The 26,146-nt window shown below is 35.8% G+C and overlaps 1 protein-coding gene across 2 annotated transcripts in view; it reads right to left on the bottom strand.

Annotated features, from left to right (window-relative positions):
• Window positions 1–26,146, bottom strand: part of FBXO25 (F-box protein 25) — a 110,210-nt gene that overhangs the window by 67,337 nt on the left and 16,727 nt on the right. For both annotated transcript variants that reach the window (XM_043989684.1, XM_043989685.1), the window contains exon 2: window positions 25,483–25,623. In XM_043989684.1, coding sequence (XP_043845619.1) covers window positions 25,483–25,616 — 134 coding nt within the window. In that variant the 5' untranslated portion in view covers window positions 25,617–25,623. The remainder of the gene's footprint in view (window positions 1–25,482; window positions 25,624–26,146) is intronic.

Below are 26,146 nucleotides of genomic sequence, written 5' to 3'. Positions count from 1 at the left end.
CTTAACTTTGGGTTTGTGAACTTAATTTCCTTAACTTGTTTCCTTTGTAATCCTATGCATTTTATTTAACATGTTTAAAAACATTATTCTGAGAATGAATTCATTGATTTCACCAAAGTGCCAAAGGGACTATAACACAAAAATGGTTAAATACCCTTGGCATTAAGGGCATTAGGTGTTAATGTTATAATCTCCTACTTATCTTCAGTTCCAGCTTTCTCTGAACCATTTGTGTTCCATCTTTTTGGTGTGATGACTATTCTCCTTGGCAGAGAAAACAAGCAAAATAAAAGTTAAGCAGTTCTGTCTTTTCTCTGTCATCCACTAGCATCATTCATTCATGTCAATCAGTCCTATTCTTTCTAGGGAGAAAGGGGAAGGAGACTTTTTGCTGTTATTAGCTCCCCAGCAGTAGGCCTCCTGGCACTATTCTTACAGAACTTGCTAGATTTTGGTACATATCCTCCATTATCCACCGTTGCCTACATCTTTTATACTGTCTTTTTTTTTTTTAAATTAAGATTCATTCATTCAAAAAAAACTTTATTAAACACAGAACCATCTCCGCCTTTATTAAGCTTACACTGTGGGAATGGAGAGAGAAACCATATTGGTTTCTTTAGATAGTTCCTTTTTTCATGATCCCATTTTTTTGTTTTTTTTTGCATTTCATTCTTCTCATTCTTCCTGGGTTGAAGTTTCCTACGGAATATTTAACAACAAGACTTTGGCTAGCCTGTCTCTAAAACTTTTGAAATCCATTACTACTAAATTTATGGTGGTCACATTATATCTGTGCTTCCTTTCATTCTCTATCACAAATCATTTCTAATTCAGCAACCTGGTCTTGTTGGTAGGAATCATATACAGAATGGCAATCCTCCTTGTCAATCTTCATTGGTTCTTCTGCTTTTTGAAACATGATATCAAAATAAGTCAAGAAATTTTCTGCTATTCTATATTAGAAATCAATCAACAAGCATTTAGTAAGCATGTTACTATGCATCAGGCACTGTACTAAGTGCTGGGAATACAAATTAAAAAAAAAATGAAAAGTCTCTGTCCTGAAAGAGCTGACATTCTAATGGAGGAGAAGACACATCTATAAATAGGCATACACAAGATACATGTATTGCTAGGTGGTGCAGTGGATAGAGCACTGGTCCTGGAGTCAAGAGGACCTGAGTTCAAATCTCACCTCAGATATTAACTGTGCGAACCCTGGAAAGTCACTTAACCCCAAATGCCTTAAATATCCAGGGCCATCTCTAGTTGTATTGATATATTATCTTGCCACTGGACCCAGACAGCTCTGGAGGAGAGAGTGAAGTTGGTAAACTTGCACAAACCCTCCCTCACTTAAATCCAAATAAGTGCAAGTCATGACATTACCCCTATGTCATGGCCCTCTTCGAGAACAAAGGACAAACAACAACTACAAAAACAAGACACATACTATGGAGATATAAGGAAACCTTATAACAGAAGGCATAATCAGCCTGAAGGACCAGGAAAAAAATTCCTATAGAAGGTACTATTTGAGCTGAATCTTTAAAGAAGCCTGGGATTCTAAGAAGCCAAGATTAGGCAGAGGTCCATTTGGCACAGGGGACAGAGATTGAACTCCAACAAATATTTGAATACAGTAATGGGAGACCCCCTACTAATAACAACAATAACAAGAGCTATTATGTATATAGCTGTTTAAGGTTTGCAAAGCACTTTACATCATATGATCCTCACAACTACTAAATCATGCTTCTGTGCTAAGTTTGTGTTCTATTTCCTGAATACACCTATATTTTCTTTCTGTCCAAGTGGTCCATAGTCAACTTCTTTTTTTGTTTGTTTTTTTTTGTTTTTTTGGTGAGGCAATTGAAGTTAAGTGACTTGCTCAGGTCACACAGCTAGTAATTGTTAAGTGTCTGAGGTCGGATTTGAACTCAGGTACTCCTGAATCCAGGGCTGGTGCTCTATCCACTGTGCCACTTAGCTGCCCTCATAGTCAACTTCTATGATAATAATGCTTCTATTTCTGCCTCCACTGATTTTCACTCAAATCTATGCACAATTCTAGATTTTCTAATATGAGAATATCTTCTCAATATACAGTGCTAGCCACCCATTCTCACCTTATAACCTACTCCATTCCTTGTCAATAAGGAACCATATTTCAATCTCTAGTCCTACCATTCAAGTCTCAATGATACTTATGAGGTCAAAAGTGCCTCCTTGCTTTGGAACATCTAGTTCTTGTTTGTCACCCATACTTTGTTCAAACAGATGAGTCCAACAATTTTACTGCTGGTTCCTTTTTTTGATTTTGTTGCCTTTGACCTTTTTTTCCTCTTCTACTCTATGTGGTATTTCTGCCAGTTTTATGTAGGCAGTTTGCTCCTTCTCCTATAAAGAAACTTCATAAAAAATATAAAATTATAGTTGATGACCACCAGATAGTTGACTTTAGTTAGATGAAACAAAACCCAAAAAGCTAATAAAATTTTTCTCAGAAGTGTCACACACAGACAAATCTGGTTTGAGAAGTACATGAGAAATTATAGGGGTTTAAGAAAGTAAGAAGTGGGGCAGATAGGTACTGCAGTGGATAAAGTGTTGGGCCTAGAGTGCCAGGACTGGAGTCAGGCAGTCTCATTCCAGAGTTCAAATCTGACCTCAAGACTAGTTGTGTGATCCTGGGTAAGTCACTTAACCCTGTCTGCCTCAGTTTCCTCAGCTCTTAAATAAGCTGGAGAAGAAACCCAAAATCTGATCAAAGTCAGACACAACTGAAAAACAACTAAACAAAAAAATAATAAAGAAACGGTGGCTCAGAAAAACAGTTGGGTAATCAAGTTTGGCAGTGGCAGTAATAAAAAAGTAAATTATTGCTAATATTTAAGTTGCTCCTGGCTTTTTGATATGAGAAAAAACCTATATGAAAGAATAAATGATCAGAGAGAGAGAGAGAGAGAGAGAGAGAGAGAGAGAGAGAGAGAGAGAGAGAGAGAAAGAGAGAGAGATGAAAACAAAGTTCTTGGGTTTCTTCAATTTTTGCCTCAATACTAATCTAGTCTCTGTTCTTCCTTCCCCTAAGCCAGTCATCCAGCAGAGACTTCATATTTCTAAATCTAAACCTTACTTTCAATGTTTTCCAATTGTCCCATGTTAATCCATACATGCAGTGGCATTCCAGTTTTAGGTATAACTCTTAAATAACCTAATTTATTTGTACTTCACAGGGGGACAAATACTTCATTGTACGTGCTGTTGATCAGACCAGCTATGCTTGGCACTCAACTTTTACTTTACAGAAGTCCCTAAATAATTTACATTCAAACCTTTCATTGGCTGACTGGAAGCAAAGCCACTGAATAACGAAACTGATCATCCTGAATTGCCATTTCCATTTCTGCCCAAATAGGGAAACCACTGGGCACATCCCGCTGAGTTTTCCACCTTCCCGTTAGCCATTTGTAGAATAGCGGGTTATGGTCTACACACCAAGCAGTCAATCTATCTGTTATTATTCTTGCTACATGATCCACTCAGTATTTCTCTGCATGATAAACTGCCTTTAATATAACTGTCATTTTTGGTTTTTTGAGAGGAGTTCTTCTATTACATAAACATGCTGGCACATCACACACATCATTATTTCCAATCTACCCCAGACAAGCACAAACTTCAGTTCTTTCCTCATTGCTATAAACTAACATTCTGTGCATAGTCAAGCACAGGAAATATTGTGGAATGTTTGCCCTCATCTTCATGGACATCTCATTATCAGTTAGCATTGCTGAAAACTAGTTGAGGTCGTATTTTCTTTTTTTTTTTAAGTGAGGCAATGGGGGTTAAGTGACTTGCCCAGGGTCACACAGCTAGTAAGTGTTAAGTGTCTGAGGCCAGATTTGAACTCAGGTACTCCTGACTCCAGGGCTGGTGCTTTATCCACTGCGCCACCTAGCTGCCCGGAGATCATATTTTCTATTCCACTTTTCATTCAAATTTTTATCTTACAGAATTTGGTGATCAATTAATTACTGAGTTTAGAATACCTAAAAAGTTTTTTTTCTTGTTCAAAAATTAATTTAAATAAAGGACTTCAAGTAAATAACTTAATAAAGGACTTGAAGACAGACTCCCTTATTTTATGTCCAAGATTTACTGCTGTGATGACTGCTCAAGTGTTCTGATGTATGGTACTGCAATAATTTACTCACTTGGTAATGTTTAAAACATAATGCAGTCACTAAAAAAAAAAAAAAAAATGGGGCAGCTAGGTGGCGCAGTGGATGGAGCACCGGCCCTGGATCCAGGAGTGCCTGAGTTCGAATCCGGCCTCAGACACTTAACACTTACTAGCTGTGTGACCCTGGGCAAGTCACTTAACCCCAATTGCCTCACTAAAAACAAAAACAAAAACATAATGCAGTAACACCTATTTGACCAAATGATCATATATTTAGGGGTAGAAGGGACCCATTAGGTCATCTAGTTCATCTCATGAACTGTCTCTAATTCTTTAGTCCTTACTATCCTGCATTATCACTTATTATCCCTATAACAATATGTTCTCTTTTTACTACTGTTTGAATGAAATTATGCAAGAATTAATGAAAGTACTAAAAGACTAAAAAGACATAGTCATTCAATTTTCCTATCTGTCACTTTAATCTTTTATCTCGGAGCCCACAAAATGGATGATTTCTTTTTTACATACATGAAAAGGGTTTTCATTTTGTCAAATAATAAAACCAGCTGTATAAAGATAATTACTTCCATTATCCATTTTCTTCGATTGTCTTGAACTGGTTAATCTGTCACACTGAGAGCCAAGAGTTTGGGAAAGCATATGTGCTATACCAGTTTTACAGGCGTTCAAATGGAGAAAGTTACAGGGACACATACATATATCTGATGAGTTCCCTGAAAGATCACATTTAACAAAATGAACATGGTATATACATAGTCAGAGTTCTAATCCAAGAAAGTCAAAGAAATAATTCTTAAGCAGATATTCTGATATCTCTCTCAAAACTGTTTTGCTTAGGTAAAATTTTTAGATGCTAGACTCTCTTCTAATAACAATTACTTCAAGATACAAAAATGCATGGGTTTTTTTGTTTTGTTTTTTTTGTGAGGCAATTGGGGTTAAGTGACTTGCCCAGGGTCACACAGCTAGTAAGTGTTAAGTGTCTGAGGCCGGATTTGAACTCAGGTACTCCTGACTCCAGGGCTGGTGCTTTATCCACTGCTGCCCCTAATGCATGTTTTTTAATGTAAAAAAAGATTTAAAAATCTATTCGCTATTTATTTCATATGTCTATTCAACCATTTGCATATCTGTAGAGAGGTAGCTGTAATGCCAGAGTCCTGGATTTGTAGTCAGTCGCAAGAATTGGCTTTGAATCCCAGTTCTTTCCATTACTTTGGTTGTATGGCTTTGGGATAAGTCCCAACTTCACTAAGTCTATTATCTTATCTGTAAAATGGGTAACAATACTTGTTCTTCCTTCCTTAAAAAGGCTATTATGATCAAAAGAAATAATGCTTGAAAATCTCTAAGTAAGCTATAAAGTAGCATATATAAATGTCAAATATTATCATTCACTAATATCTTATCCCTGGGTTCTTTTTTTTTTTTCAGTAGAAAACTGCATTTTTCAGGACCAGTTTAACTAAATTAAGAGAAAGCAAATTATATAACCAGAAGTGGCAAATTCCTTTTTATTCTACAGCGAGGTAGTACAGTGGATATACTGGCCACAACTCAGGAAGACCGAAATTCAAATCTGGTCTTAGTCACTAGCTGTGTGGTGCTGGACAAGTCATATGACCTTTGTCTACCTCAATTTCTTCATCTATAAAACGAGGATCATAATAACACTTATCTCACAGGATTGTTGTGAGGATCAAATGAGACAATATTTGTAAAAGTGTTTAATATGGTGTCTGGCATGCAGCAGGTGCTTAATAAATGCTTATTTCCTCCTCCTCTACTAAAATCTTTGAAAACCATGTTGACTATGAACTACCTTCCTATAGCCTTTCTTATCTAGTCCATACTTTCTCCTATACATAAAGATGAAAACTCATTAAATTATCTCTCAAGTGTAATTTTTTGCACACTTTTAAATTTTATTTTAACCTTAAAAATCACTAAATAAAATGGTTATTTCCATATAAAGTATAAGGGGATTGTAGATCTTTTATGTATGGCTTGCTTCTATGTATACAGACACACACACATACACACACACACACACACACACATATATATATATATATTTCACATGTTATTTTCAAAGATATCTTACTTGCCTGTGATTCTTTCTGGTTGACTGACTAGCTTTTCTCCTTTTTTTTTCCTACCCTATCTTCTCCTTCCCTTCTCCCTCCTATCAATGAAAAAAAAGTCCTTGTAACAAATATGTATTGTCAAGTAAAACAAATCCCTATACTTGCCATGTCTGAAAATGTATATCTTATTCTGCATTTTGGGTCCATCAACCTCTGTCAACAGGTGAATGGCATGCTTCTTCATCAGTCCTTTAGAATCATGGTTGGTCATTGCAACAGAGTTCTTAAAGTCTTAGAAGTCAATTATAAATTTCAACTACCACTCATTTTGTTTTTGTAACTACTCATTTTAATGTATGTGTTCCTCTATGAAGACTTCTCAGATTTTCTTCCTCCCTTACATTCTTTGTATCTATTAGGCATTTATATTTGATTCTGCATTATAATTATATGTATACCATTTCCCTCTATTGTACTATAAATTTCATTAAGGCAAAGGGCTTTGTCCCACTTAATTTTTTTTTTATCTTCTCTAGCACCTAGTTCAGCATTCTGAACACAGTAATTATAAGAACTGATACTTATATTGTGCTTTAAGATCCACAAAATACTCATCTCACAGTCCTGTATGGTAGATAGACACTTAGTGAATACTGTCGAATGTGCTTATATATTACTATGGGTAATCATATATTTGGATTATGTAACTGTACATAGGAACTCAGGGACATTCATCTCAGTAAAGATGAATGTCGGGAAAGTCAGGTGTTAACTAGGTAAATGCAAATGGTAATTATCGATTGACTCTACTCAAAGAGAGATACTGATATGTAAGCTGTTTAAAATTATATTCATGTAGTATATATGTACATGTGTCATCAATATTAACGCTGCAAATTATCAATAGATAGTTTTGTACTTTTCATTTCTAGACATGAAAGGATTAGAAAATTTAATTCTTTCCAACATTCCTATCACCTATCCTTACCCTGAGAAACTCAAAAGGACCATAACACAGAGTTTGGCATAACATAGGTACTTGTACCCTATGATATATTTTTACATTTTATAGAAAGCAACATTGCCTCTATTCATGCTTTTCTTGTCAAACAAAGGTTCAAAGATATAATTTTGTTTAAGTTATAATGAGGAAGGATGATGAGCAATTGAAATTACAGGTATTCATGGGAGACAAAATACAAGAAGGTAGTAGTAAAAGCCAGCCTCAAATTCAATACAAAATACAATACAAAAATATACTAAGTTTGAAACTATTCCATAAGTAAGATGGACTTGAGAGGTGGCAAATCTGACCTCCCAGGCATTGCTATGTCTTCATGGGATGAGAACCACAACCAAATTATTATCAAAAGAAACAAGATCCTCAAAAAGGGATATATGGATAACATTATGTACACGGTATACTCAAGAGAAGAAGTTCAAGGGCCAGAGGGAGAAAGCATGAAGGAGAGCATTTTAATTTTCAGTCCCTCCCTTTCTATTGACTTCTTGACTCACTCAATTTCTTTGACTCCCTGTTTGATCTTGTAGTGTATTAAAAGAAAACAAAGAGACCCAAGTTTTCATTGACCAATATTGTAGAATATGGTAATAATGTCAGAAAAATGCAGACTTCAGAGGTCCATTCTTTTACTATGTTTTATACTAATAAGAATCTTATTTCTTGGAAAAATCAATGACAACTCAGAACTGTAACTCAGGAGAGTATGGTAAGATTAACTCAGGAATTCTATTTAGAACTCACTGGTTTTCAATGTAAAGCTTATGTCTGTCTTAAAAACAAGATTTATTATTTTTGGAGCTGAAGGGATCTTAGAGATAGATCATCTAGATCCTTGTTTAATCACCTCATTTTAGAATTGAGGAAACTGAGTGCTAGGGATTACCTGACTTGCCTATGGCCACACAGTTAGTAGTAAATAGCAGAGCTGATTTTAAAACTCATATTCTTTGTGTTATACTACACAGATAATTGAGGTTTAAATTACATTCTCCATGTTTCTTAATTTGTCCTCTTCTGAGTACATCCTTATCTCCAATAGAACTTCTCTACTGCTTTCAGAATATGTTGTTGGTCAGTTGTACAGTCACGTCCAACATTTCATGACCCCATGGACCATGCTGTTCATGAGATTTTCTTGGCAAAGATACTGGAATGGTTTGCCATATCCTCCTCCAGTGGATTAAGGCAATTGGGGCAATTACCATTGCTGAGGGTCACAGAGCTAATAAGTTTCCTAGTTCACATTTGAACTCAGGTCTTCCTGACTCCAGGCCCAGTGCTCTATCCACTGAGTCACCCAGCTGCCTGTGTAGATAGCTCTAAAATAATGACATTTTGCCCATTTTGGAGAATCTGGAATACAAATAAGACAAGTCTCATGGATATGACACCATCCTTTCAGAGTCATTTTTATATTAAATATTTATTAGTGTGAGATTTAAAATTGGATATTAGATCATAAATCTCCCCTACTTAACCTTTCCCTTAATTTATCTCCCAAACTAGTAAATGGAAGCAGCTTTTGGTTTTCTATCTCCTTTCTGTTATATACTATCTGTAACATGTACTCTCTGCAGAGGCTCTCCCTTTGCAAGACTAATGTCAAAGCGTCGGTTCATGAGGAAAAAAAAAAAATCGCACCACTGGACAAAACTTTCCTCTCTTCCTTTTCTGTATTGTTGTTCGCATATTATTAGTCAGCAAAGGGGGGAAATGTGGTAAAATATGAAAGTTTTTAACAGTCGGTTAGGATAACTGAAAGACGCCAGTTTTTCAAGGACCACCCTTTTGGGGAGGAGATGAACAGTCCGCCTGCTGCGCATGTCAGACTGCCTGCCGGGTACATTCCGGGGTGGAGAGAACGAGAGGAGGCCTTTTGCCTGCTTGGCGGGACTCCTGACGGCGCGGCACAGACTCTCTCTCCAAAGGTGGCCTTTTTCGGTTTGGTGAGTTTTTATAAGGAATATAGACTAAGCTTAGACTTAAGACGATTTGTATTGTGTTTCTACTTTCCTATCCTTCTAATCAACATCACCTTGTGACTATCATAACTATAAATAAAAAGGTCTATCTAGAAAACCAAAAGCTGCTTCCATTTACTAGTTTGGGAGATAAATTAAGGGAAAGGTTAAGTAGGGGAGATTTATGATCTAATATCCAATTTTAAATCTCACAGTTGTCACCGTTGGTGGGACAGTGGAGTGGGAAGTCACTTAACCCTTGTTTGCCTCAATTTTCTCAACCCAAAAATGGGGATAATAATAGCAGCTACCTTGCAGGGCTCTTGTAAGAATCAAATGAGACAATATTTGTAAAGCATTTAACCCAGTGTCTGGCACATAGAAAGTATCATTTGGGTACTTATTTCCCTTTCTTTTCTTCTCCACTTTCTAGCTTTCTTGTCTTATTGCTGCTCAACAAGAGGACTGCAGCCCTGGATCACTCCCATACTTCACCTTTTCTGCTCTTCCTCACATGCTACTAAATGAAGCTGAAGAGAGTCTCTCAATCATGCTGAATGGCTCCTACAAATTTGTTTTCTAAATCCTGACTGGCACTTGACCAGAACAAAGTAATTCTTATACTCCTCCTTAGTTGATTCTTTATACCATTCTGCTCTAAGGTCCTTTAAACTTTTTTATTTTCTCTTCAAGTCTCCAACATTACTTTTCTCCCACCCTTTCACCTAATGCCCCTGCTCATACTTTTGTAGCACATACTCTAGGGCAACTATCCCAACTCCCACTTATACTGATGAGTCAGAGAGCGCTCCAGAGCTTGGCTACATTTCCCACTCAGGATTCCAAGAGTAACCCTGAAGGGTTGGGATTTGTCTTTCCTAGGGCTATAGCTCATGAGCCCCCACAAGCGTGCTTCCAGCCCTGATTATCTGATAACCATATGGTTATGAACAGTCAGCTAGACTTAGAATTTAGTAAGGGAAGTCAAAGGGCTGTCCTCCCCGACAATCTCCCTGTCCTACTAGGTCCTCTTTAGGGATTTTGCAGGACCCAGCTCCCATTTGCTTTAATCTCTCAGGTTCGAACCTAGATTCCTTGCTTAAAACATGCCCTACAAGTTTTATCAAATTTTCTTAGTCAAATGGAAGAGGTTTTCTGACAATTATCATGGCAGTACATTCAATGGCTTGTCAGAAATATATAAAATGAGCAGATGATCCTTTCATACTTTTAGCTAGATTGCCTTTGATAGACTAGGTGAGATGTGTTCTCACCTTGTTAAAATACTATCCACAGCGCTAGGTGGCGCTGTGGATAGAGCACTGGCCCTGGATTCAGGAGGACCTAAGTTCAAATGTGGCCTCAGATACTTGATACTTACTAGCTGTGTGACCCTGGGCAAGTCACTTAACCCCAATTGCCTCACCAAAAAAAGAAAAAAAAAAGAACTCCCTCTTCTCCTCATCAGACAATTCTTCCTCATCTCTTTGACACCATTTCCTCACCTTTTTCTCCTTTACTCCAATGTTTGATGAAGAAGTAAGTACCTCTTCTCAACAAGGCTAACCTCTCTACATACATCCCTGACCCTATCTTCTCCTTCTCTAGCAGATTGCCTGCATTATCATCACCTCTCTTTCTAATCTACAAACTCTTCTTGTCTCCTGGATCCTTGATCCTCAAACCATTGGTAGTTCCATTTTTTCTACTCTATCTTCTCAATTCCTGGCAATTTGGCTTCTGACCTTACCACTAAACTTAATCTGCTCACAGAGGTTACTGTATAAATGCCCAAGGTAGTTGTCTTCTGTCAATCCCCTGACTCTCTGACCTCTCTGCTGCACTTGGAACAATTTATCACCCTCTCCTCTTTAATATTTCCTTCTTTCTGGATTTCTGCTCTTTCCTATGCTTGATCACTTCTTCTCAGTTCCCAATCATTCATGCCATGTTAACTGACTACAAATGGACCCAAATGTACCACTAATGTATGGGTCAGTGCAGTTAGGTAGCACAGTGGATAGAGTACTGGGCCTGGAGTTAGAAAGACCAGATTTCAAATCTAACCTCAGATACTGTGTGACCCTGGGCAAGTCATTTAACCTCCATCTGTCTTGATTTCCTCAATTTTAAAATGGAGATAAAACTGCATTTACTTTGCAGTGTCATTGTGAGGATCAAATAAGGTATCTGTAAAGCACTGGCACACAGCAGGAATCCAGGAACTCTTTCTACCAAAGTTGATGACAATGAAATATAAGACTTACCTACTAAATTATCTTTTGTTGTCATCAGATTTGGGAGAAGAAGTTCCCAAACTGATAAATTTCCAGTGTTAAAGTATAAGAGAATAAATTACATAACTGAAAGGAAGTTTATTAAGTAAATGACTATAGATGCTAAATTACGATCAAAATGGCAAAAGGAGCATTTTAAAAATTGTTATAAAGGATAAAAAACCCCAGAAATTTGGGACAACAGGGATTGGAGAATTTCTACATGTAGTTTAGAATGGGGCAAGTGAGAGAAAAGCTATCAAAATGAATGCATAATGATAGAATACCAAAGGTAGTTTAAAAGACAAACTGGAAGAAAACTGCCAAGAAAAGATGAGAAAATGTCAACTATGTTTTAGATTATTGAAATAGATCTATATGTCAAAACCTATTTTGTGTGAAGATGAGGATGATGATAACTTAAACCCATTTCAATGTTATTAAACAGCTTAAAAAAAAAAGATGAACAAGTCTCAGTCTAAAACTCAGGCAATAGAAGCAACACTGCCCCCTGGTGCATAGGTACTCATATGCACTGAAAAGCTAATGATAAAACATGGCATGCATTTTAAAATGACAACACACATTCACACACAAAAAACCCCAAAACAAAACAAAATAATTATAAAAATGGTATTATCTCAAGAATGCAAAACATTTTGGATATAGAATGATTCCCTCGGACTCTGAGATTACTACCTTAATTTTCTTTCATTTAGTATATACAGAAGAATTATATAATTTTGGTAGTTAATATTACTTTAAAATTTTTTATTGATTTCTTATATATAGTTTGTTTGAAACTGCATGCAAATCCACTAGGAACTAAATTTTAAGCATCTTCATGCTTGTATGTTTGTAAGTCAACATTAAAGATTCTAGATGATTTATACTTATATGTACTTATTCTAGATAATTTATATACTTATAACATATCACTGATAATTTAGGAATTAGTCTCACCCACCTATAAGGTTGGCCACTTGGTTTAGTTCATTAGTTGTTAGGACCAAATTTGTTCCTGATGCTGAAGGATGCATGCATATGTATAACTGTCCATCTAATTAAATTGACCTTTCAAAATCAAAGTAAGATAATTAATGAGAAGTCTCAATAACTTCAGCAGTAGATTTTGAAGGGAATCTTTTGAATATGAATCATCACAAAGCAATTACTGTATTGTAGTGGAATAGCTTCAGTAACTATTTCAGTGAATGAAGATATTAAACAGGAGAATCTGAGGCCTCTGGAACCTTCATTAATCTTTGAGATTTTCCCACTCATTTATGAGAGATTGGTAATTCACCTGCAGTAACACCAGAATCATTATAAAATTCAATGTAACTGAAAACCCCCTGGCACTGTCATTGTTATCATCTCCCTGAATCAATTTACTTTTTTTTTCTTTTTTGGTTTTACAGTACAATCTTTTAGAATGAATATGCTTGGAATATAGTCTTACCCCTCTTGCTCTGTAATAGAGGTATTTAGACACTGGATGATAGTGAATAGGTATCCTACCTACAAACCAGGTTGGCTAATTTGTACTGTTGGGTTTAATAAATATAAATAGCAATTATTGTAAACGTTTCTTTTAAAATCCCAATTAGCATTATTTAAAGATATTTCAAGCATTAAGTAAACAAAAGATTAAAAAGATCATTTGGTCATCACAAATGCTAATCTGCCATCCTGGTTTCATGGTATCTAAAGTGTCACTAATTATCTTAAGAGGTTGTGAAATTATTAAATAATTTTACAAAATTAAATCCTTTTGAATTAAAAGGCATCTTTAAAAGTTCAATTATTCTAATATGTTCTAGTACATCTAACCTTGAACAAAGCAGACGCACTTAATAAATATCTGGGGAATCAGGGGAAGTCTTGCTGTATTTGTGTATCATATTTTCTCAATGATTTCTATCATAACTATGGAAATATGTTACCAAGAAGCTTCAGAAAGAACTTTCTATTTCCTCTGTACTTTATAAAATGAATACATTTGAAGTTGCTCTACAAGAACATAAGGTGAGGTTAATCTGATTGTATGTCTACACATAACTGAATATTTGAATAAGGATATATTACAAGTGTACCTACATATTTATTTTTTAAAATAAACATTTTTATTTAAAGTTTTAAGTTCCAAATGCTACCCCTCCTTCCTTTCCTTCCTCCCCCTTCCCTAAGGCAATAAGAAATCAGGTTATACATGTGGAATTACATAAACCAATATCATATTAGTCATTTTGTATAAGAAAACTCGAGGGGGCAGCTAGGTGGCACAGTGGATAAAAGCACCAACCCTGGATTCAGGAGGACCTGAATTCAAATCCAGCCTCAGACACTTGACAATTATTAGCTGTGTGACCCTGGGCAAGTCACTTAACCCAAGTTGCCCCACAAAAAAAAGAAAGAAAAAAAGAAAACTTGAATAAAAATATGAAAGAAATAAAATGAAAAATAGTATGCTTCACTCTGTGTTCAATCAATATCAGTTCTTTCTTTAGAGGTGGATAGTATGCTTCATCAATAATCTTTTGGGATTGTCTTGGATCACTGTATTGCTGAGAATAGTTAAGTCATTCACAGTTCTTCATCAAATATTGCTGTCACTGTGTATAACATACTTCAGATTCTGCTTACTTCACTATACATCAGTTCATACAAGTCTTTCCAGGCCTTTCTGAAATCATCCTGCTTGTCATTTCTTTCTTCCTTCCTTCCTTCCTTCCTTCCTTCCTTCCTTCCTTCCTTCCTTCCTTCCTTCCTTTCTTTTGGTGAGGCAATTGGGGTTAAGTGACTTGCCTAGGGTCACACAGCTAATAAGTGTTAAGTGTCTGAGGTTGGATTTGAACTCAGGTCCTCCTGACTCTAAGGCTGGTGCTCTATCCACTGCGCCACCTAGCTGTTCCCTACTTGTCATTTCTTATAGTACAATAATATTCCATTACAATCATATACCACAGCTTGTTCAGCCATTTCTCAACTGATGGGCATTCCTTTGATTTCCAATTCTTAGTTACCACAAAAAGAGCTGCTATAAATATTTTTGTACAAATAGGTCTTTTTCTCTCTTTGGGGATATAAACCTAGCAGTGGTATTGCTGGATCACGGTATGTACAGTTTTATAGCCTTTTAAGCATGGTTCCAAATTGCTCTCCAGAATAGTTGGATCTGTTCACAACTCCACCAACAGTGATTAGTATCCCAATTTTCCCACATCCCCTCCATTTCCTGTTGTTCCACCAATGGAATATCCATTCTCAATATCCAATATTCCTCCTCAGCCAGCATGTTTTGTTTTCACCTGCCTTGATATGGCTTTTCCATTGTGGAAATTTCTTGATGGATGCATTCCTCAGATTGATAGGCACCTAGGTTTTCTGGGAAGAAGTCCAAATGTGAATCAAGAAATGAATCTTGAGTGACAGGTTATATCCCATAATTTCACTGCCTTTGAGAAGATCAATGGCAATTTCTTGGTAGTTTTCTGACTTGTAGTTTTCCCCCAAAAGCTTTTATTTACTTTTTTATAATGATTTTTATGTAGCATTTTCTTTATTCACCTGCTTTCAAGAGGTTCATATTTTCTCACTTCCTTTGAGAATACATAAATATTCCTTTAATTTTAGCCTCACTCAGACTTGCAAAGTTATTTTTTTCAGAAAAAGAAAACCTATAACATTTCAATATATCATCTTGACTAATTTTTTCATTAAATCAAGTATAATGCATAATATGGAGGCAAGAAAACTTTTTTCAAGTCTAGCCATCAATAGGTTTACTTCATTTTTGTTTCCTGGGATCAGTTCTTTGAGGCCTATGTTCATTTGGTTTTTTTAAATGTATTTTTTTCTAATTCTGCTGTTTGTTCACAAATAGTGTCAGTAATTGATATGCTCAAAATATAATTCTAGCAAAAGTGCAATCACTTCCACATGCCCAAAGGTATGCCAAGCATACTCTTTATACTTAATAGTTCTCAAGCAGAGTTTCATGTTTTGGACATATTTTAGTGCCTTCTTACAGGAGATAGCACCCTTTTATTCCAGAAGTTAGTAGTTCAGCTTATTGTTGAAGAAATTAAGATTACAAACAAGGTCTTTTAGGTCTGTATGAGTTAATAAACGAGGCTGAGGACAAAATGATGACTCCAAATGGAGATTACTACTTGTCTTTCCCCCTGCCTTGGTATGCTGAACTTCATTAATGCGATCTGAATCACTGAGTTCATCTTAATTCAAGTTTTTTTTTTCCTTTTTTTTGCAGGGCAATGAGGGTTAAGTGACTTGCCCAGGGTCACACAGCTAGTTAAATGTCAAGTGTCTGAGGCTGGATTTGAACTCAGGTCTTCCTGAATCCAAGGTCAGTGCTTTATTCACTGAGCCACCTAGCTGCCCCTTAATTCAAGTTTAAAATGGAAAAAAGTATAGGTAATATTTTTCACTATGTACTACATCATAATTCACAATACATAATAATCTATGATAGCATATTTGATATTATACAGTATATTTAGACTTGGGTGAGAATCACATATATTTTTTACTTTCCCTAAATCCTAGGAACCACAAATGGTTTGTGATGAGCTCTATGTTTTCAACTAGTAAGCAGACTTAACATAAATATTACAGCAGAAGTAAGGGACCTAAGTCTTATTCTGAGCACCCTTTTTATAACCATAATGAAGTTCATATGCTTTCTTAACTAGGAACAAAGTTTCATCTCTGAGATTTAAAAGTGAGCTCACTGAATATATAACACAAACTATTCAAGTGACTGACACATTTTTAAGTCATCCAGAGAATTTAAGTAATGCATGCCAACATCTACAAAGAACAAAACACTTCAAAAATTAGAATATGTTTAACAAATGCCACCCAGCAAAATGATAGTCGGCTACAGAGTTCCATTTTACAGTTCAATAGGAATGACTATGTCTGTGATGCAGAACATAAGATGGGGCTTCATACAGACTAAATTAGTGACTTCTCATTTTGCTGCTCCTTCCCATCTTTCCACCTCTTTCAACCAAACCACACTTTATCATTGCTTCATAATGCATAATTTATTTCAAAATTCAAGTGTCACCCAATGAGAGTAGGTGAGAGACCTTCTATCTGTATTGTCAAATCTCCATCACCACATATATAAAAGACCAAGAAATTTCCAAGTGACAAAATAGATTCTGAACGGTGTGTAAACTCATTGAAGGGACTGTTTGTTTCACTTTTGTCTTTGTATCCCCGGTGCCTTGTTGCAGCAGTATTTCTGACATTTATATAACATTTACTATGTTCCAGGCACTGTTCTAAACACTTTACAGTTATTATCTCATTTGATACTCACAACAGCCTTGGAAGGTAGGTGCTTTTTATTATCATCATTTTACAATTGAGGAAACTAAGGCAAACAGAGGTTAAGTGACTTGCCCAGGGTCACACAACTAATAAGTGTCTGAGGCTGGATTTTTTTTTTTTTTGGTGAGGCAACTGGGGTTAAGTGACTTGCCCAGGGTCACACAGCTAGTAAGTGTTAAGTGTCTGAGGCCAGATTGAGGCTGCATTTTAACTCAAGTTTTCCTGGTGACCCTGAGCTCTAGCGCCACCTAGCCAAATATGGTACAGCCACAGTACACAGGTGTTTAATATATGCTTTTGACTTATTAATTACAATTCTTTTGCTGGATTGGTCATACAGAACCTTGCATCCTAAGGGGCTCCCCCTTCTCTTTGTGTGAATTTGTAACTTCCCCATTATCTTAGTAGGTACATCCTGTCTTTCCGTTCTCTATGTTGTAAACGATGGAGGGAGGTAGGAGAATGGGAGTTTTTAGTTTAATTTACCTCTGGTGAACAAAGAGGAGTTTTGTTTCAGTTGGTCAAGCTGATAAAGATGAGGGTCTCTAAAGAGAACTGGTCCCAAACTAAGCGAATAATTCTGTTGTTTCAGTACACTTTAGTATTTCCTCTCTCCACTACCACCGAGGGGAAAAAACAAGCAAAGAAAACAATACCCTTGAAGTACCAGAGGAAAAAGAAAGTTTTGCCTGTGTTTGCTTCTTTTGTTTGGGAAGAAGTGGGAGCAGGAAGAAAGTATAGTATATACTAAAGGAAAACAAATAGAGATAAGACAATCTGAGTTGGGAGAGGAGTATTGTATTAATAAGATATATAGAAGCTGAGAAGTTTAAGTGTATTAAATAAGCTGAGCTATGTGGCATACATAGCAATTTACTAAAAAAAGAATTGTGAAGGAGTGATTTTTTTAAACCAACTATTTCCTGAGTGAACTGAATTCCTACTCCATATACATATTTGAAACATGATGAGGTCAAAACTAAAACAAACATCTTTTTCACTAAACGTACAAAGAAATATTTTTCGAATTTCAAGGATCCGTTATTTTAAATCAGAACATGTATTCTTTCTACTTATGCAGATCACAAAAGAAATTGTTTATATTTTTGAAATATGAATAAAAATGCATATTAAAAAACAAGAATTTCCATGTTTCCACAATTCAGTGAATTTCTATGGCCAAAAAATATGCATCACCTGATGGTCAATCCACTGGTGATGAGCTAGTCCAGTTCTAGGACAACAAATACAATGTCTATCACCAGGAGGATATACTATTCCTTTCTAGCCTAGTAGTACCTAGAGTTATTATTTCACCACCAGAGCCTTTAAAAAGTTCAGGTTCACATCACTACAAAATAAGAAATGGAATAGAATTTTGGTTAAATGATTAATAATAAATGCTGACATTTAATGGGGTTTTAGTTATAGTGACTGGCTACAAACTTAGACAAATTGAGAAGAAAGGTCAAGGTACTACATAAATTGATTTTAACTAGTAACAATTAAAAAACAATTTAAAGTTCCGTCAAATGATCCTGTAGAAACAGGAAAGGAACATGTAAATATTTTGAGGGTGAAAAAATAATGGTATTCACAAGAAAGCTTCATTAGATTGTTGAATATGTTCACCTTTCACCATGTGTGTTGACCATCCTCCATAGGAAGAAATTTTAAGAAACCCAACTTTCATGGCAGCAAATGATTTTATCTTGGCCATGACACCAAGATTTCTGTTACTCTCTCCAGAGCACAGCAATATCAGGTGACTATCCTTAATTCTGCATGCATCAGTGCCATGAATACAGAGTTCTCCCTCACAAATGAATTCAAGACCATATGATCAATGATAATTATAGGAAAGAATCTGGCAAATTATGAACAAGCTGAAAAGATTTATTGGATACCATTAGCCTAATCAATGTGATGAAATAAGAAAAGGGAGAAGAAAACCACTTTCTAAAGAAAAAGTTGTTACAAGGATGGTTACTAACATTTTCCAGATTAAGCGTCAATTTTAAACATGGATTTATCAAGTAATAAAAAGAAAGGGAAAGACACAAAATTGAAAACACACAGAAAGGGAACTGGAGTAGATGGTCACCAAGGACCTTTCAAGTTATAACTTCCTTCTATTTGAAATATATATTTTTGCAATTACTCTCATGGGGCAAAATTTGAAGCAAAAATGAAGTGGTAAACCAAAGAAATCTGGGTTCTATTTCTCACTATGAAACTTAGTCTCAAGTTCTGTACCTCAACTGTATCTTTGAGGGATAAAAACTATTTCATATCTGCTTCAAAAGGATCATATTACTATATTATGGATGGTTTATATGATACCATTCATTCCAAAATGATTCTCAAAATCTATTTACTTTACAATTCACCTTGGTCCATCATCATTCTGCACCCAATTCAATTCAATAAGCATCAACTAAATCTGAGGGTACTGGGGATACTAATAAAAGAAAAAACAAAAAAACTCACTGTCCTCAAAAGAAATTTTGGGGACATGTAGGAATACTTTCAATTAGATAATTAGAAAAGGCCTTGTGTAGGAGTTAGCACTTAAAGTTGTCTTGAAAGGAGCCTGGATATTGAAAATAAAACTGTAAAGAGGCAGAACATCCCAAACATAAAAAAAGTGTTTCATGGGGACTTTGCTGTCCTCTAAGCTTATAAATCCTATGATAAGGCCCCCTTTCTTTACTCTTCAGTAGCAAAGTACTTTAGATAGCTTCAGCACACAAATAGCATTAAATATAATGTAGAACCACACATAAAAACTGGTTATATACTTGACTGATTAGGATTAACTTTATTAAAGTGAATGCTGTTAGAAAAATACCTTTAAAACCTGAAAATAGATACTAGTTGGGTGCCACTAGACCAAGTATTGTGGAAACAAGTAACTTATACTTTAATTTACAAGAATAATTTCCTCCTTCCTTTTACTGATATTTTCTACTCTAAAATAGAAAAAGAAGCTACACAGAATTGTTTGTGCATGTCGGTCTTTTCTACAGTCAGTTGTGGCAGCCTTCATTAATTTTGGTTATTTTCACCATCCTTTGCAAAAAGAAATGGGACATTAAGTAGAAACTAAATCACTTCCGTATTCAATACTTTCAGAAAAGCCTTGACAGAATTACCAAGTTTGCAAAGAGATAAGATGATGACATTATTTATGAGTGGATCAAAAAGTGTTGTTTATAATTTTAGGATTATTTTCCTTTTCAAATTTTAGGTTTGGAGTTTGGGTCACTTTTAATTCCAAGGAAAGAAGGATCAGGAAGTCACTATAAACCAAGTTCCTGCTCAATGCTAACCCCCTTTCATAGGATTAAAGTTTCACTAGAAAGCTGAGAGCTTTGTTTCTGCCTACCCTTTCCCTTTATTTACAAAAGTTAAGAAAGAGGCAAGGAGTAAAGGGTAAGGTATGAAAAGTAGCTGAGTTGAAGTAGATACCTGCTTTCTTCTCCTGACCTAGTGTCACAAAGAACCAGCTCTTTTAATTTAACTTTGACCTAGCAAGTCCAAGTTTTATTCCACTTAGAAAAGATCTTCTAATTTCAGCTGCTATTGCAAAGGAGAAAAAGGCTGGGAGGGGGAAAGGGGAGAAATTTTTTTTTTAACCATATAAACCTTGTTTCTGTGCTCTTTTCTTAATTAAATGTGGGAAATAGACAAATATGTGATACATAAAGTCACAGCTACTCAAAATATGCACTGTGGGTTTGGGGCAGGGGTGGGAGAATAAATGAGTAAGCAGTATCAAATAAAAAATAGACCTTGAGGTAGAACTATCTGTGACATCTCCTCTCAAGTACTAAAGCACTTCAGGGTGTTTGTGTGCATGCATACATGCATGCATGCATGTATGTATGTACGTACACACATATTTTTTAAATTCTGGTACAATCTCTATAACTGTTATAAGGGCACTGGGCATGTACAGCAAAGACAATTTAGAAACCTAACATTTCTACATATGTGTAACAAAAACTTTATTAGCCCCCCTCCCCCATTATGTTTAAAGTGATATAATTTGTTCTAAGTTTTAACTTTTAAAAACTGTATAATTTGTTTTAATTTTTGATTTGGAAAGACCCTATTATCTTGAGGTATGATAGCAGCAGACAGGCATGTGGTATAGTGGACAGAGGGCTGATTTGGACCTAGGTATAAAAAGCTGAAGGGGCTAGAGATGCTAAGTGAATTGTGTAAGTTTTTGGTAACAATGTACTTCTGTAACACTACAGTTTAAAAAAGCACTTTTCTTGTTTTCTTGCCTCTGATACATACCTGCTATAATAGACTGTACATCACACACAAGTTGCCAATTTGCATTTCTTGGGGAAGTTGCCATATGCCAGGATTTACCTATGCCAATGAAATCACAGGTCCAGACTAAAATAATGACAGGAGCTCATCAAGAGGGATTTATAAATCATCTATGTCAGTGACACAGAGTGGAAGGAATTCCCACACTGATGAAACCATGGATGTCTGAAGTGCAGAGCATGTATAGTAACAGCAGCAGCAATAGCAAAAAGCTGGTATTTGTACAGAATATTACAGTTTACAAATTGCTTTACATGCATAACCTTGTGAGATAGGTAGTCAAGTATTATTATTCCCATGTAAAGGATTGTGTGTGTGTGTGTGTGTGTGTGTGTGTGTGTGTGTGTGTGTGGCAATTGGGGTTAAGTGACTTGCCCAGGGTCACACAGCTAGTAAGTGTCAAGTTGTCTGAGGCCGGATTTGAACTCGGGTCCTCCTGAATCCAGGGCCCAGATCCACTGTGCCACCTAGCTGCCCCCTTTGTAAAGTAATTTAGGTCACTCTTCCTTTTAAAAATACCAGCTCAGCCTAGCTATAAATAATCTGCTTTAAATTTTAATAATGAATCATCTTCAACATTTTTCACTTTTCTCCTCTGTCTCCTCTTTGTATTTAAGTTAGCAAGTATCAAGGTATATGTTAATTTGGTCTGGATGATCTTATCAAGATTTCTCTGCTTCATCCTTTCTAACAGATGTTAGTGCATAAGGTGTAGTTATCTTCATGGTGGTCTTTTGGCTTATGCTAATCATGAATGTTAAGGTAAGGTGACCACATGTCTTATTTTTTATTCCCCTTTTGGAACATGATGACACCAATGCCTTCAACTGACATTCCATTGAAAAACTGGCACGTATCCTTCCATTTCACTGAAATTTTGGTTTTCTTCATAGCAAGAATGCTGTTATTGCTATAGTTCTGGTCCTCAGATTGTTCACTGGACAATGATTTCACATACAGAGTACTAAGAGTCAAATTAAGATTTGTAAGTAATATAAAAAGATGTATAATTCTTAGTACCTTCTGCTCCCTTTTCCATTTACTCTACCACAGTCACCCAGAAGTGAGAGGGAGAACACACAGGATATAAAGCCATTTTGGTTTTTTGTTTGTTTGTTTTTGTTTTTTTTACGTGAGGCAATTAGGGTTAAGTGACTTGCCCAGGGTCACACAGCTAGTAAGTGTTAAGTGTCTGAGGCCTGATTTGAACTCAGGTACTCCTGACTCCAGGGCCTGTGCTCTATCCACTGCACCACCTAGCTGCCCCTATAAAGCCATTTTGTATTTCTGGTTGTTTTATAAGTTGCCATGACCAAAGAATTAATCACCTAGTGGTCAACCTAATGCTGATAAGCCTCTGTGTACTTAGTTAGACAATAGATAGTCTATCTCCAGAATATAAATGAAGCCTTTTTAGTTTGATGATATCATTCAGAGTTGAATCTGTGTTGTGCTGGCATAGCCTTTCAGAAACCAGAGTTACTTCCTTTCTGAGATGATTGAAGTAGTACTTCTGTGGAGGTTTCAGAGTCAACAGCTAATATAAGTTTGATTTGGGGTTGTAACTATGGATAGCATTATCTTCTCATCTTTATCCTTCTAATTTGGTGTTGATTTTGACTTTTGCTCTAACTAGTTGAAGGCTGTCTGACTGTACATAGATAACACTGCTTCTGAAATGATTCCTATATCATTTCCTCCCTATCAAGGCACAGTTAATTTATTTGATTCTTATCATATCCAACTTACTTACTTACAAAAATTGATGCCCAAACTGGAAAGCAGTTTGGCAGTAACTAGGTATAGATAAACATCTCATACTGTATAACACGATAAGTTGCAAATGGGTTCATGACATGGATAGAAAGTATGACTATAAATTAGAGGAGCAAGGAAGAAATTATCTGTCAGATGATGGATGGGGGAAAGTCCATGATCAAATAAGAGATAGAGAGGATTACAGAAGGTAAAATGAATATGTATGATTAAATCACAAGGTTTTACACAAAGTCAATGTGGTTAAAATCAGGAGAAGCAGGTAATTTTTTTTTAAAGTCTTAGTAGAAAGTTTCTCTGATAAATATCTTATTTCTAAAATATATAAGCCACGGATTTAAATTTATAAGAATAAGTGCTATTTCCCAATAGATTGATAGATATGAACAAGTCCTTTTTTTTTTTGGCAGGGCAATGGGGGTTAAGTGACTTGCCCAGGGTCACACAGCTGGTAAGTGTCAAGTGTCTGAGGCTGGATTTGAACTTAGGAACTCCTGAATCCAGGGCCAGTGCTTTATCCACTGAGCCACCTAGCCGGCCCCAACAAGTACTTTTAAGAGAAAGAAATAGAAGCTATCAATAGCCATATAAAAATTATCTAAATTACTAATAATTAAATAAATGTAAATTAAAACAACTCTGAAATTACACCTCACACTTATCAGAATGGTAAAGGTGACAAAAAATGAAATTGATAAATGCTGGAGAGGTTATGGGAAAACACACAAATGATAGAATTGTGAATGAGTCCAGTCGTTCTGGAAATCAATTGGGAACTATGCCCCCAAGTTATTAAACTGTGCATGCCCTTACACCCAGTGATACCAATATTAGATTTACACTCCAAAGATATCAAAGAAAGAAGAAAAGGATCCATATGAACAAAAATATTTATAGCAGTTCTTTTTATTGTGGCATAGAATTGGAAAGTGAGGGAGTAACCATGAATTGCAAAATGGCTAAGCAATTTATGGTATATTAATAGAACACTGTGCTACATGAAATTATAAAGGTGACACTTTCAGAGAAATTGGGGAAAACTTGTATGAAATGATGCAGAATGAAGTAAGCAGAACCAGAATAATTTATAAAATAATATTCCTGTAAAGATAAACAACTTTGAAAGACTTTAGAACTTTAGAATAACCCCAATTCCAAAATACTCAGGATGAAAGATGATCCATGTCCTGACAGAAAGATTCAGAGTAGATTGAGATTTTTTTTTTCAGTGGCCAATGTGGGAATTTATTTAGTTTGACTATACATGTTGGTAATGGGGGGTTTGTTTTTCTTTATTACTTTTTTTTTTTTTTTGGTGAGGCAATTGGGGTTAAGTGACTTGCCCTGGGTCACACAGCTAGTAAGTGTTAAGTGTCTGAGACCAGATTTGAACTCAGGTCCTCTTCACTCCAGGGCCAGTGCTCTATCCACTGCACCACCTAGCTGCCCCTTTTCTTTATTACTTAATGGGGAGGAAGTGGTAATGGAAAGGGAGTAGGATTTTTGGTGATTTAAAACAAATTTAATTTAAAAAAGAAAAAAGGCCAAAGGTTTGTATGCTAAGCTTTTCTTCTATGGGTGATGAATATTACCTTCAAAGGGCAACTAGGTGGAGCAGTAGATAGAGCACTGGACCTGAAGTTGGGAGAACCTGAGTTCAAATGTGATCTCAGACACTTATTAGCTGTGTGACCTTGGGGAAGCCAATTAACTCAATTGCCTTAAATATCTGGGGCCATCTCCAGTCATCCTGACATATATCTTGCCACTGGACCCAGATGGCTCTGTAGGAAAAAGTGAAGCTGGTGACTTTGCAAAGTCCTGCCTCACTTAAATCTAATTCACTACAAGTTGTGACATCACTCCAATGTCATGTCCTCTTTGAGAATGAAGGGCAATCAACAAAAACAACTACTTTTAAGAATTATAACTAGAAGATGAACCAGAGTGAGCATACACACACACACACACACACACACACACACACACACACACACACACACACACACGAAATTGATGATATATTAAAAATTGGTTTCTGATGGCATCGTAATTTCAGAATAATGGATATGTAGTCAGTATATTAACTAGTCAGAGGAAAGGTAAACTCAACACCAAATCAGAAGGACAAAAATGAGATGACACTGCACATAATTGCAATTACAATCTGGTCTATTTGAACAAATTAATGAAGCCAAAATGCAAATGAATATAAGAAAATACAGTAGTTTTGATTATCACCATATTCTAATAGTTGGAAGACTATAAATGCCTCACAAAATAGTAGACGGAAGTACAAGCCCATGCTTAAAGCGACTGCATATCTTTACCAGAAAGATGTTTTAACAAGTAAAAAATGTCTATTTCATGAATTTGTCATTTAAAAAAAAAGAATCTATATCAAAGCACAAATAAATAGACAGAGATAGCTTACATGCCATGATTGATATTACATTGGTTGTTTTCTCTCTCCAGTTCTTGACTACAGGATTCACATCTTTTCCAGCCATCATCTGTTTTAATCCAACTCCATCCAGGAGATCTCCAGTCTTGACCCAAAAATGGCATATTTTTCCTATAAAAATATATAATTTATGTTATAAGGTATATGTAATTTTAAAAATTGCTTCATGTTGACAATGGTTACATTAACCCTTTTTCTATAACATACTATGGGCACTAGAAACCAGAGCTAGTAGAACAATGTTAGCTTAGTTCACTCCTCATACTACTGCAATAGCCTTCTTTTTTCCCCATGTTTTTATTTTTATTTTGTTGCATTTTAAGTTCCCAGCTGTCCTCCTCCCTTTGTACCCTGCACTAGAGAAGATCACCATTTGACACAGATTTATAAATATATGTAGAACCATACCATGCACACTTCTATTTATCAGCTCTTTCTCTGGAGGTAGAGAACATCATCCTTTGTAATTGATTTGAGTATTTATAATAAATAGAATAATCTGTTCACAATTATTCTTTCAACAATATTGCTGTTATTGTATACAACGTTCTCTTGGTTCTGCTTATTTCACTTTTCATTATTTCATACAAGTCTTTCTGTGTTTTTCTAAAATCAACCAGTTCATCATTTCTTA

The sequence above is a fragment of the Dromiciops gliroides genome, chromosome 2 (assembly GCF_019393635.1).
Source record: "Dromiciops gliroides isolate mDroGli1 chromosome 2, mDroGli1.pri, whole genome shotgun sequence".
Taxonomy (NCBI): domain Eukaryota; kingdom Metazoa; phylum Chordata; class Mammalia; order Microbiotheria; family Microbiotheriidae; genus Dromiciops; species Dromiciops gliroides.
The sequence above is the reverse complement of the archived record's forward strand: the minus strand, read 5'-3'. Positions and strand labels throughout refer to the sequence as shown.